General features: G+C 38.8%; 1 protein-coding gene across 1 annotated transcript; it reads right to left on the reverse strand.

Moving 5' to 3' along the window:
* Positions 1–1,590: 1,590 nt before the first annotated feature.
* LOC137281201 (DCN1-like protein 1) lies at positions 1,591–13,857 on the reverse strand. Its single transcript, XM_067812323.1, has 7 exons — positions 13,806–13,857; positions 13,501–13,720; positions 9,825–9,993; positions 9,077–9,207; positions 8,178–8,260; positions 6,852–6,948; positions 1,591–4,683 (listed from the first exon to the last, which is right to left on the reverse strand). Exons 1-7 carry the CDS (start codon positions 13,806–13,808, stop codon positions 4,604–4,606), a joined length of 783 nt encoding a protein of 260 aa, XP_067668424.1. The 5' UTR covers positions 13,809–13,857; the 3' UTR covers positions 1,591–4,603.
* Positions 13,858–13,914: the final 57 nt, after the last annotated feature.

A 13,914-nucleotide genomic window follows, 5' to 3' on the forward strand; every position in this document is an offset into this window, starting at 1 on the left:
TATTTTATTTTTTGTACGCATGTAAGATCAAAACTTTAAGCCTACTCGTACGCAATAGGCTTAATAGGGATTATGTTTTCACATACATATTTCCCTTCCGCAGCCTATCTGTATCTTTGTAGTTCGTGGTGTTTGTAAACATGACGGACTAAAACACTGGGGACGGCAAGAGTTGGACATGTTCAGATGCTTGATGGGCATTTAGAAGTAGGGAGGTAACGTAACAAATAAGGTGATGGACTGCTGATTTCTGAGCTATTCCTTTCCCCTTCATCAGGTGAACGAACAAGAAGTCGTGTTGTAACTGCATGGCATAGTAGCCGTGTTGACTGCGTGAATATCTGCAAGTGGTGACAGTGAACAACAGTTGCCGCGCTGTCACCTGGTATAAATGTGCAGAATGTGATGTACATGTACATTGTACATTGTTAAAGACACTGCATGACGTAGCGTGTTGTTAATGCCGTGTTGCATCAACTTAAAACGTCAGTTACTTGTCCGTCTCGTTTCGTCTTTACTGGGTTCCCTCCTGTTGCTCAGTATAGTGCGATAACGAGTCCAGAATGTGTAGACTATTTCATTTAACTGGATAAAATATTTATCAGTATGATTTGATACATCTAAGCACTTACAAGTTGCAACATTACACCCCTAATCATCAAACACGTCGTACAGTGTGCTCTGTCGTACAGCAAGCTTTGACAAACGGAAAAGTTAAAATCTCAAAACGAAGCTCTGCCGCATGTGTAACCAGTGAATCAGATGCAGTGTGAATGATTTTACGACCTCATCACAAAAGGGCAGTCTCTGATTTCTTAGTTAAAGTATGCTACCGAAACCTCGACATGAAATATAGAAATACCGTGGTATTGAAGTCTAAAATTAAAATGCATTTGTTAATTCCAGTTCGGGGTCAGGGAATATAAACAAACAGTTCATATTAACCCATGCTCCCTCATGGCCAGTGAACAACTCATGTTCCTGGATTTTGCTTATTTCATCCTGATCAACGTATGATGCAAATGGCCGTACGCTGATGATGTAACCGCTGGTTGTGTCGTTAAATGCTGCACTAAATATAAACAGCGTGCTTGACGAAAGCTAGACTGACATCAGCTGGGTGTGACCTGCACCCCAGTTTCTCGCTCACCTCGCTATGATCTTACCTTAGGGGTTTTACTCATCAAACTGTCAACTCAAGTAACCCAGGGAAAACAGACTCCATCCAAAACAAAATAGTGGCAGATAAACATGAATGAAAGACAGCAGGTGTTTGTGAAAGGGCATGTTCCGATTGATACAGAACTACACACTGATGCTAAACTTGATGCACTGGGTCTTGGTCAGCATGAAGTGAGTGAGTGAGTTTAGTTTTTCACAGCACTCACCAATATTCCAGCTATATGGTGGCGGTCTGTAAATAATCAAGTCTGGACCAGACAATCCAGTGATCAAAAGCCTAAGCATCGATCTGCACAATTGGGAACTGATGATGTGTCAACCAAGTCAGCAAGCATGACCACCCCATCCAGTTAGTCGCTTCTTAAGACAAGCATAGTCGCTCAACCTAAGTAACAACAAAAGCAGTCATTCATATTTTGTATTTTAATATATAGATTGGCAAAGCATTATTTACAATATATTATAGTGCATTTAAAACAACCCTTGTGATATGAGACTTGTATGAATCGGACACTTATTGTATCAAAATAATAATTTTCTGTAACAATATTTTTCTCAAACTATTAACACAAACAGATAATGAATAAAAAACACCTTGCCATAGAAATAACTAAATTTAGGTATACAAAACAAAGCTGGGAGGTAAATGCAGTAGTGTTTCTAATTCTCTGTTTCACTCATGTGAAAGGGAGGTAAATAAGGACATGATAGCGGAGGCGGAGGCAGCAGCAGCAGCAGCAACAGGGTCTCTGACTACATTATAGTCACGGATGCTGCTGTGCCCTGAGAGATGTCCTCCTGAACTTGCTCACTGTGCCCAACATTGGTCCTAAGTACAAAGTCACATCACTTACCTGTAACATACCTAGTTACTGGCAGGTACAAGTTGACATGTACATATCTGTATCCAGGGCTCGATTTAGTGCTTTGTTACTTGCACTGGTGCAACCAAAATTACAGAGTGCAACCTAGTTATTGGTCTACCTTGCATCAGGGGCATGGCAGTTTATGAGAAATATATCAACAATAAATCTAGCAGTATAGGCATAAATATGTCAGCTCATGTTTTCTTCTAACTTTGAGTACACCGGAACATTGCTATTTATAGACACGTCTCAGCTATGACAGCTCTTGTTAACAGGGATCAGCTGCATCTTTGTGTTGCTACGTTTTCATGGGTACCACGTCATCTAAATATGTTAATGTGCACTGAAACCTCTGATGTTTTAACACACTAACAGGAATTTGGCTGGTGCACATAGGTTTTAATCTTAGGTTGCACCTTGTGCAGGTAGATTAAAATTTCTTAATTCAAGCCCTGGTATCGGATATCTGTAACACATACCCAGTTACAGGCATGAGTTAGCAGCAACGGCAACCTGTTTACACTTATCACTTTACCATTAAACACAAAGACTCTTGTTTCTTTCACCTACAGTTGCCAGGGGTACACTAAAATATTGGACAAGGAATTCAATTAAATTTACTGGACAGAGATAGCAACTGAAAGTAATCAAAGGAATTGTTCTTAAACAAATCTATTCATTTTAGATCAGTATTTGATCATGAATAATAAATAACAACAAATCAGTAACAAGCCCTGAATAGATACAAAAGTAGGTGCACAGTGTAAAGTGATTTTTAAGAACAAACATTATCATGACAACAGACCTCGATGTTTAATCCCGAACACCACAAGACTGAAGGTGAGGGACCCAGTGAAACATACATTTCAGTCTGTAGTCTTCCACTGGTGTGTGACTATGACCAATAGGCTACCAACCTATTTGTGAATACTACGGGGCAAATACTAGTGTACCAATTCACAGTTACTTCTTAATTCATCCTGGCAAATAATAAACAACAACAACAGGAACATCAACACCGCAAATAAAACCCATTCAGGAAGAGTTTCTGTATCATCTACTTGTGTGAAAGCCCACACTACTGATGAAGTCAGCAGTATGGCCGACTGGAGACTTCTGCTCTCAGACAGGCACACGGCTCCTGTCTGCAAGGCTCCATGCAGTTGAATCTAGAAGGATAATTTCCTCCAAACTTTGAAAACATCAAGCACCTAGGGACTAGACCTAGCCAGGCCAATACTGAGGCCCAGGTCATCATCAAGATTACAGGCTTCCCATTTGTGGATGTTGCTGTTTAACCAATGCTATGTCTTCGTAAAGATGGCATATATTTCACTGATAACAGGACCAACCTTGTTGAACTTTGAACAAAGGAAAGAAGGAACCTTCAAATAATTCCTACAATAAACAAACTAATGATTTTCCACAAATTTGCTTAATAAGGGCACACTGCTTGGAATAATAGGTAAACCGATGAATGGTCTGAATGAGCTAAGTTGCATTATCTTGTCACAAGTTTCGTTTTACGCAAGAACTATCTCTCAGGTTTATAGCACTTTCAGTACTTTATGACAGGTTTGCTGGTATTAACCGGTTCAGAAGTTATACATTTCCGTCAATTAATGTCATCATATTATCACAGGGAGCAGTATGTTATAATATTTCTTCACTTTACAGGACTCTCATTTTTCCTCTTGGGATCATTGAGAGGGTGGTTAGGTCAAGGTCAAGGTCAAGGTCAAGTTCACTGACAGGCAAAGGGAAAGTGTGTGTTGACGGTCCATGGTGGTGTCCGCAGGTTACGAATCAAGCCCATGTTTTTCAGGACAAACGTGTTTTGTTGCATGTGATTAACATCCCAAGCTGGTAACAAAATATACTTAAACTTTGGTTAAGTAATACAAAAAACAACATTCTATCCCCCACAGCTAAAGAACAGAATACATAGCAAGCCAAAGTGTCTGTGTGCGGCACTGATAACTAGAGATACACTTCTTGCGTTGTCGCCTCGTGTTGTTTACATGTACATGGGAGGCAGACATGGCTGACAGCACGGAGATCATCTTGAGATGAATCATTGTACATATATTACATATCTTACACCTGGGCGTCCTACAGTTGTATTACAACAAGTATCCCTCTTCAGATAGCTGTTTTCATTGATCAAAAGCTCCAACAAGGAGGTCAATAACTAATTGTACAGTGTGTCCAATATCAATACCACGTTCAGCTCTTTTCTCTCTGGGTTTCCTCCCTCCCTTGGATAATGTTTACTGTAATCTTCATTTTCAGTTACCTGTCAGCAGCCCGTTCAACTCTCGATCCTGCTTCATTCCATAATTAACACTTGACTCGGTCACATGATCAGATTTGACCAATCACAAGTGGTTTGTCATTTAACATTCTTCCTATTGCCCTTCATGTAGAATCACATGGGTAAGTCACATACCAACATCACATGACGAGATCACATGACTGTCACGTGACCTGGAGGGTACAGTCTATACATAGTTCTAGGAGTCAATAAAACAGTGGCTATACAAACAAGACGAAGGTTATACTGTTGTACTCCGTGGCCCGTCAACTAGTGGTCTTGCATATTCTACAAAGTCGTCTATCAGAACTGGCCAGGCACCTGTTCAGGAACAAAAACAAAATTACATTAAAATGTGATGATGATGATGATGATGATGATGATGATGATGATGATATCTTCATATGAAGCACAATCATATACTGTGGTAAATGTGTATAATGAGGCCTACAAAAAAATGTTGTGGTTCTCATTACCCCATCTATCCTTGAATTCTGGTGTCGACCCCATTTTCTTAAGCTGTATGAATAAGCAGATTCCATTGTTTTTTCCCTGCACCAACCTACCTATCCTAAATTTGAAAGAGGTGTAATCGGAACCACAACAATGTTTTGGTTTGGCTGGAGTGTGTTTGTTGTTTAACCACTGGATGCCGAGCTATTTTTTTAGGGACACATTTTCATATGGATTGAAAAGTGAACGCTGTGCGAGAATTGAGCTCGAGTGGTCCTGGACCTGCGACTGGCTATAAACTGTAATGCAGAATATAAAGTTTCCTATGAGTTGGTAAAAATATAAATGTGACAACCTGACTGAGAAATAGATAAGCTAAAATGTTGACCCAAATTTTGTTGTGTGTTAAACAATAATCAATGTCTCCGTTTTGCATTGTACATATGTACACCGATAAAAGCACTTTGTTACCATTTATGTGCTAATGCATAACACTATAGGGAAATTCGTCACTGCAAAAGTGCGTCATAAGTCATGCCCCTGGAGGTTGTTTACGTCTGAACATCGTAAGCCTCTAGGGGCATGACTTATGATGCTCTTTCGTAGTGGAGATCTTTTCCTACAAAAATAATCTATAGCTCTGACAACACCACATACGTAAACGCATTCAACACGGGTGGTCAAAGATAAATAATTATGAAAATGAAAACAGGGTTTGCAAGGAGTCTTCCCTTGATTCAGGGATCGTTCGTACTTAAATATGTAAGTAATAAGAATCATTCCAACGACCTATGTACTGTTATGTTTTTATCGTTTTCATAGTAAGTAAGGGAAGAAGCCAGTAAATGCTGATAATTACCTTTGTCGTCCTGTGTAATTTTGGGTCAGTCATGGAGTCATGCTGCACGGAAACTTTGACAATTTCATTTGCATTATAGGATCATTGCATTGTATCTATTATTAATTTCATATTTCATGCTACCTTATTCTTGCCATGCATATTCTAAAGGCACTAAGCCATTAACAAGCAATGAATAGACAGTTGGATGTGGGAAAATGTCAGAAAATGCTACACACTGTAAAATCAGAATGTTTCTTTGCTTACTTTTCAAACAAGCGCAGTCTTTCAAGCACAGTATTTCTTTTCACACCCAATATCTTTTGTTTCACTTTATCTAGACAGCTGGTATTGTGGCAAAGACCATTTGTAATTTGATTCTAAACTACATGGGGAATTCAGTTATCAGCTGAATATGATATATACTTGATGTAATTGGTGTCTCAATAATGACCTTTGCGAAAATTGACTTTATAGACACTATCCAATATGGCGGAAAGTGCACTTGCTCGTTCCTGTAAGAGTATTTTCGAAAACATCCCAATCAATTCCAGGTTAATCGGTTCAGCATCATCATTACTGGTTACATGAAAACTTGATATCAGTGATCATTCATATGATCTTTTTGAAATTCAATACTCCCAGTAACTATTCCAAATTCACATTTCAATACTCTGTAAATTGTGTCTTCTTATTGTGTCATTGGCGACATTTACGATGAAGCTTATTTTTAGAGGTTATTTTAAGCACTTTAACTTTGCCTGAGATAATAGTGGGTGATATCAAGAAAAACTGAACTTCCTGCAGAATTCAAAACTGTGAAGTATATTTGTGTGCATGATAGATTTAGAATTTTATTGGACTTCAAAGTCAGTCTTGAAGAGGAAGGGCATATATGTCCCTGATGATTTTAAGGTGGTGTTCACCCATTTAAAAGACCTCCAAAATAAATATCCAGACAAATAACAATCAAGGTAAGCGTCGCAGAACGCACACACAGACTTCACCTACTGTTGCCAACTTTCTCACACCATTTTAAGAAATGTTTTCCTTCATTTTACATAATTCCCATTACTTGACTGACTTCCCTTAAAACACACCGGTCTCACATTTCTATCCATGTTTTGCCACAACTCAGATTAAACAATTCACTGCCTACTGTCGTTGCCTCAAAAACACACTTCTTCTTAACACTCACCTTCTTCATCATAATTGCTCATGTCATCGTTTATCATGTTACAGAAGTCCAGGAGTAGATTCCAGGTATCTTTGGGGATGGACCGTTTGTGATGTTCCTGAAACAGGGAATGAATCGGTTTAACAATATGTGACTGGTTGAAGAACTTCGACCTGACAGTGGGATTGAGTGAAAGAGGTTTTTACCCAACCAAGAGAGGCGGTCTGATGTAAACCATTTTAATTGAAATCTTTAGTATTAACACATTGGATTATAAGATATACATATTGATAACAACCCTTAGTTTTTTTATATTTACACAAAAATAAATATGTTAGAATAGAAACTTCATGCTAAATATAACCTAAACTGATCTGTGATATGTTCAGCTTTCAGCCTTGTTAATATCTGCCCTAACCACAATGACCTAAATAAATATAAACACTTGTGTAACAGCTCATTATTTTTTAAATATTGACAATGACGGACAGCAACACAGCATCACCCTGACATGCCGACTGACACATTCCCAGTAATTACGAATGTCTGGTGATTCAAGGGACACAACTCTGCATAGAGACTTATTGTCCATCTGAGAACAGTTGAGAAGCTATTCAGGACTATTCAGGAGCATGTTGCCGAAGCTCATCGTTTGGTGGCCCTGCGTTTTGCAACAGATCACTGTCAGCTGCGCTGAGACAGCACCAGTTAGCAGACGTCAGTGATAGAAACACTTGCTGAGTGTGAAATTCATGCTGTCATGCTCGCATTCATCAACAGCAGCAGACAGAGCTGTACAAGCAATGATGGATAAACAGACCAACAGAATTTCTTTTTCCCATTTTAGCAAATTCTAAATGAAAGTGAAATATTTCATGACATGTGCGATCAAAATTTGTACATCTTTCTTGAACAGACTGTAAACCTGGGGTTCAAAAATTCAATCGCTTGATGCCCAGGACATGTCAGTTTTCATTTCGGGCAATCAAATAATGGTATTTTACTTGCCCATGGACTACTAGATAATTTCCACTTATGGTTTCAAACCACAAATAATCTTAGATTTAATTTCATATCTGCTCATAATTAAGCTATTAAAGTTCCCAATAACAATAAAGTAGAGCTAGCAGAGAGTGAAATTATCACTCTTTGATAAATAGTCCACTAAACATTAACATCATGCATTGTGTCATAAAATCAGGGCAAGTAGAATAATAGTCAGGAAGGTAGCTTTCTTGAAGTCACTCGCCCTGTGGCAAGTGGCTCTTCAACATATTTTTGAACCCCTGTAAAATGTGTGGATGATGTGACAGAGGTTAAACACTGGTCAAATGACATGTGACCCACCTGTAAAAACTTGACCCAGAGGTCAAGGAACTTGAACCTGCCAGCCAGCACTATGTTCCAGTACGCTAAAGCCATGTCGAGATCTGAAATAACAACAGTCAAGGTCAATCTCTTACTCTATTAAGTCCTTAGGGTCCTGTTTGAGGTTCTTGACAAATATTGTGGTAAAAAACTCAAGTGAAACAGATCTAGAACATACCAGTAGCTCAAGCATATAGACATCCTTCACTTACACCATGTGTACTGGTGACATCGACTGCATGTGATGTGAAGATGTCAGACAATTCCCCATTCAGTAGGTTCATACTGACATCATCAAAGTCATCTCATAGTTACAGATAACTATTTTGGTCATTGAGTTATGTACATGCTTGTGTTCATCTCGACTGGCTATCCTACTTTTCCTTTGCATAAAGTTCATTTGGGTATTTAGCTATTTTCCATTAATTGTAAAAATACAATAAAGTTTAAAAGTTGGTTATTTCTATTTGATCTGATATATGAGAAAAGATGAGAAAGAATGCAAGTTGCCAAGTTCATGTGCTCAAACAGCACCTCACAATATACCTCAACTGATCTATCCTCAGTCACCTCCACACGTGGTGCATAGGGCTACTTATTTCACATTCCGGCAGGTTTGGTGAATCTTACAGCATGCAAGCTGAGATTTACATTTTTGTGTGTGCATGTATCATCAAATTTATTGAGTGTTAACAGAAATACAATCATCCTTGTACGCAATACTTGATATGAATTGTGTTTGCACTTATATATTTGCATAATTTATGCATATATGCAGCTTATCTGTACATCTGCAACTTAACCCAGGCTGAAGCATAAAATTGTGGACAGTAAATAGACATGTTAAGCTGTGCTTCACACAACACTCAATCGCTCACCTAAGCCTTTTTGACCTGGATTTTTGGCATAATTGAAAGTAAATTGGTAAAAGTCTTTGAAGCGCTGTGGGTCTCGGATCTCCTGTTCCATGCTTGCACACCGCAGCTTCAACTTGTCAATAGTGTCGCAGCTGAAAGTAGCAGCACACTTTTATTCTTGTGATGTGACCAATCCAAAACAGAAAAACCTTTGGTGTAACTCAAACATCATTTCTATGAAATATGTCACAATTAAACTACAACTGTTTTCTTACATAATTATTTGAGTTTATGATACAGTGAAATACATGTTAGAACATGTCCTCACCTGAATAGGAAAACAGAGTCTGTTTCTTTTTCACGATACCAGTAGTGCATGAATACATGGGCTCAAATTTTTTCTAAAAGCCACTTGCCACAGGGCAAGTGACTTAAAGAAAGTAACAAAGTAAATTATTTGATTGCCGGAAATGAACACTGACTTGTCAAGGGCATCAGGTGATGGGATTTCTGAACCCCTGGAACGCCAGATCACTAAACAGATTTCATATTTCAGACCTTGACTATATGGCACCTATATATTCGGAAAAAAAACATCCGGAATTATCAAAATTACCAAAAAATAACAAAAAGCAGCATTCAATTCACACTATGGTTCAAGATCTCAGCATTTAGTTGCGACCTGTGAAGATCCTTGATCCAAACAATATAGCATCCAATCTATCTGACCACATAAATCTACTTGAACTTCAAATACAGCTGCACTTACCCCAGATCCAACATGCCATTGATGAATTCTTCTTTAGAAAACTCGCACTGTGTGGCGGCCTTGAACTTCCATGCAAGGATGAGGACTGTCCGAGACTCGGCATTCAGGTTGAGGTCATCAAGGAACTTCATCACCCCGTCCACCGTCATCTTCTCGTCTTCATGGGGGTCTGACAGACAAACACACACAAACAGCATCACTACACAGGAGGACACACACGACTTGTTTAATTGACTACTGTCTGATACTGCAATCAGGCATATTGCAGCTACGTAACACCTTTCCTTACATAATCCAGTCTGGACTAGACAATCCACTGATTGACATTTATGAGGGTCAAATTGAACATGACATGTGTCAACCTAGCAGTGTCTATTCTAGAACTGAAAATCTAGGGGGGATTTGTCGCACCCTCACGAAAAAGAAAGGAGGGGGGATTCAGAAAATGTCGATTCACACGTCTCCTTAAAAGACAAGTCGGTCTGGGGAGACATGGCTGACACTGTTGCTTTCTCAGTGGTATTTTGTGCGAAAAAGTCAGTTATTTTCATTCTTTTGTGTAACATTATTCACGCCAAATTACCACAAACCGTTGTAAATAAGAATTTCGTATTCATTTGTCGTCTCCAACTTCAAGTGATAATTTGTCTGATTTCGAAAACAGAGCTACGACGAACTGATGTTCTAAAACAGATTGACAAAACTGTGTTTTGCAAGAGCTTTACACATGCACTATGTTTAGAGTTCATAGTCTAAGGTTGTCAATTAATTAATTTATCAAATCATAACTTCATCGAAAAATGTGATCTATTTCCATACTGATATGAATGAAATTTCATTTCCTCAGTGCCGATAGTGGTTTTAACAGGTTACTCTGTTATGTTTACATGCTGTCACCCGAACTTGATTCAGTGGCTGACTCCGATTTGAAAAGTCATTCCTTGTCAATATAAAGCTTTTTCGTATGTTTTTTGAAAGTTAGGTAGGGAGCAAAGTATTATGCGCGACAGTTCGTGCTCTGTTGTTTTTATGATGGGCGATTTGATCATTATTAGCGCGAACCATGCTTTCTGCATGTCATGTCATACCCAACTTGACAGGCATGTAAGTCAAAGGATTCTGTCTGATCTAGGATTGATTAAATGCAGACTGACACTTAAATCAAACATACTAAGAGAGGGTCAAACAACAGAGAAGTAAAAACTGTCAATTCAGAGAAAAGTTGGTAGGGTAGGTTTTAGACAGAAGCAGAGATCATGTAATATGGAGACACTGACAATCTTGCTTCTGTTCTTCCTGTGTCTGTGTAGTAATTTGATGTCTGCCGTAGTTTACTCTACTCAGTGCTAATCATGATGACTTTTGCTTGAAATTAAGAGCTCAGGATAAACTGTTGCCATAATCAGGGACTTCCGAGAATATGATAATCATTACAGCTGAAATAATTAAGACAGCATCAGACACATTCGCATCAAATTATGTCAAAGACTCAAAAGTGCAAAAAAATTCAGTTCATTATCTTCCCCTCACAAAAATACGAGACAACATTCATTTTCCACAGCAAGAGCACAAATATGTGGTTGAAAATAGTGTTCACACCAGGCAATATATCAGTAATATTCTTTCCTGAGACCTTGCTTTTACCACTGATTTAGCATGGAATGTCAATACAACACCAAAAAGAATACATGATAACTGATAATATATCCCTGTTATTTACTTGACATGTAGCCATGACCAAATATCAAGTCAGTCAAATCCTTCCACATCGCTCCATGTAACTACTGAAGGTAATCTTGTACAGGTCAATCAATGACAGACATCTCTGACACTCTGCTGAATGGAAAAGGAAAAGCTGACATAAAAACAATCAGCCTAATTAACACTGATTCATTTCCATCTAGTTGTCAACGTAGCTAATTACTTTTGTAAACAAGTATCAGGTACACCAAGCCTTACAATATTCACAACTTCGCTACATGATTGTTGTATTGGTGGTGTTAATTGGCACTTCGCCATACCATACATAAGGACTTTACAGGGAACTTGTTTCTCTTCATAAAAATGAATGCTGTTTTCATATGAATCTATCTATGAATGTGGTGTCCACTTTATCCTCATTCAACCACATTGTTTGTGATATTATAATCTCAATTTGTTCCTGTATGTATCAGACAATTGTAAGTATGTTACATAACCCAAGTTAGCCGTCTAACCTGGTGGTCATGGAAGTTGTGGTGGCTGAGTGGGGAAGATGGCTAACATTGTATCTGACTTCGTGTCTTAGGATTCTGACTCTGAGGGTGCAGGTTCCAATCCCGGATGGGATTCAACAGAAAAAAGGTTCTAGAATTCGTACTTTACTAAGAATGCACAATCCAAAATATGACATATGTTACACCTAGTTCACTGTATCCTTCTTTGGAAGGGGTCTAACATCTCTGATCACTGTGTGTGAACTGCTAGTTGGATACTAGAAGAATGAAATGATGCCAAGACATGGTCACCAATTAATATACCAATCAACAGAGTGAGTGAACTGAAGGATGGAAATGCATCGTGAATTATTGTATTGGTTCAGTTACATTAAAAAGTGCTTTAAATGTTTAAATGTACGAATACACAGCTGTTAATAGTGTTAATATTATTAGTCCAGCTCCAAGTTGCACCATGAACTCTGCACAACTTTTCTCATGACTATAAAATCTGTCAAATGGCTCTCCTGGATGCGAGTTCACCACCAAGAGACAATGACTCACAGTGATCAAAATTAACAGAGAACATTATATTTGTACCAGACTAGTATATTGTCAACCAAAGCAGCTTCAAAACCAAGAGTAGGTGCTGTAAAAGCAGATGTAACATATTGTATAATGATATTATGAGGCATCGTGTAACACAGGTACTGCTTGGAATGTAATAACATCACAGTTCTTCACGCCCAGTGAGTGCAGAGAATCAATAATCTCTAAAGGAAAGCAATAACATGGAATCTTCTGAGAGGATGGTTCAGTAATAGTACACAGACTGAGACTGTAATATCCTCTTATGATGTCACAAGAATTTACCTGCAGTAGAGGACTGACAGGGTCAGTGGCACTCAGTCACAAATAACATCCAGTTTGAACCTGACTGAATCATCCAATCAACCAAGTGCCCTTTGAGATACCACACAGCCAAGTTATAATATTTAGACCATCACATGGAGGGCCTGATCTGATAAACAACAAACCTCCTGTGATGACCACACACAAAAAACAAAGTGGTGGTGCACGTTTAGCTAGAATACTGCACCACAACTTCCCATGAGGACGTTTGGGTTGGGTTAACCTCACGTAACCCAAACCCTAATCACCCACAATTACGTAAAAGAGTATTATGAGTCGTTTTCAAAGTATGTGGTGTTGTTTTCTAAAGGTAGGGCAAAGTGACATCCATTACATTTTCAGTTTGATTTCGTCTTGAGTGCAAGGTCGTCTCAGCATGTGGATCACTGCGTGACAGGCGTCACGTTGACTTCATCTGACACATCAGCTTGTTTTCGGGCCCTCATAGCGGACCCACGGAACCAGGAAATCCAGTACTGTCCAAACATCAGCTGTCATCAGCTGGTCTTGACCTCACACAGAAATCAGACGGACAATTCCAACTGGTATAATTCGTTAGAAGTACTAACCTTTATACCTTTGCCAGAGCATATCAAGCCTCTTTCTATCGATTGTCAGTCGCGCTTCGCTGTTACAGTTGTACCTGTCAGGGTTCTGGAAATAATTGTCGACAGCTACATCCAGCTTCCAGTCGTGAACACTCAGACACTGGATTGCTGTTTTTTCTCCTGTTTGTGTGAAGGCAATAAATTGCCTCACTTTGTCCTTTTGTGAACTTTTGAGCTTGTGCTGAAAAATATAAAATAACGATGAATTACCAATAGAAAAACCTGGAAATTATAAGTTACGTTCACGAAAGACTGACAGTACTCACCATGTTCTTACTCCTTTTCTAACTTCCGATCATACATGCGCACACGATGCATGCTAATTTTAGGGCCGAGTCAGAACTCGTTCATCCAGCCCCAATGCAGATTGAATAC

This window comes from Haliotis asinina, chromosome 4 (assembly GCF_037392515.1).
Source record: "Haliotis asinina isolate JCU_RB_2024 chromosome 4, JCU_Hal_asi_v2, whole genome shotgun sequence".
Taxonomy (NCBI): domain Eukaryota; kingdom Metazoa; phylum Mollusca; class Gastropoda; order Lepetellida; family Haliotidae; genus Haliotis; species Haliotis asinina.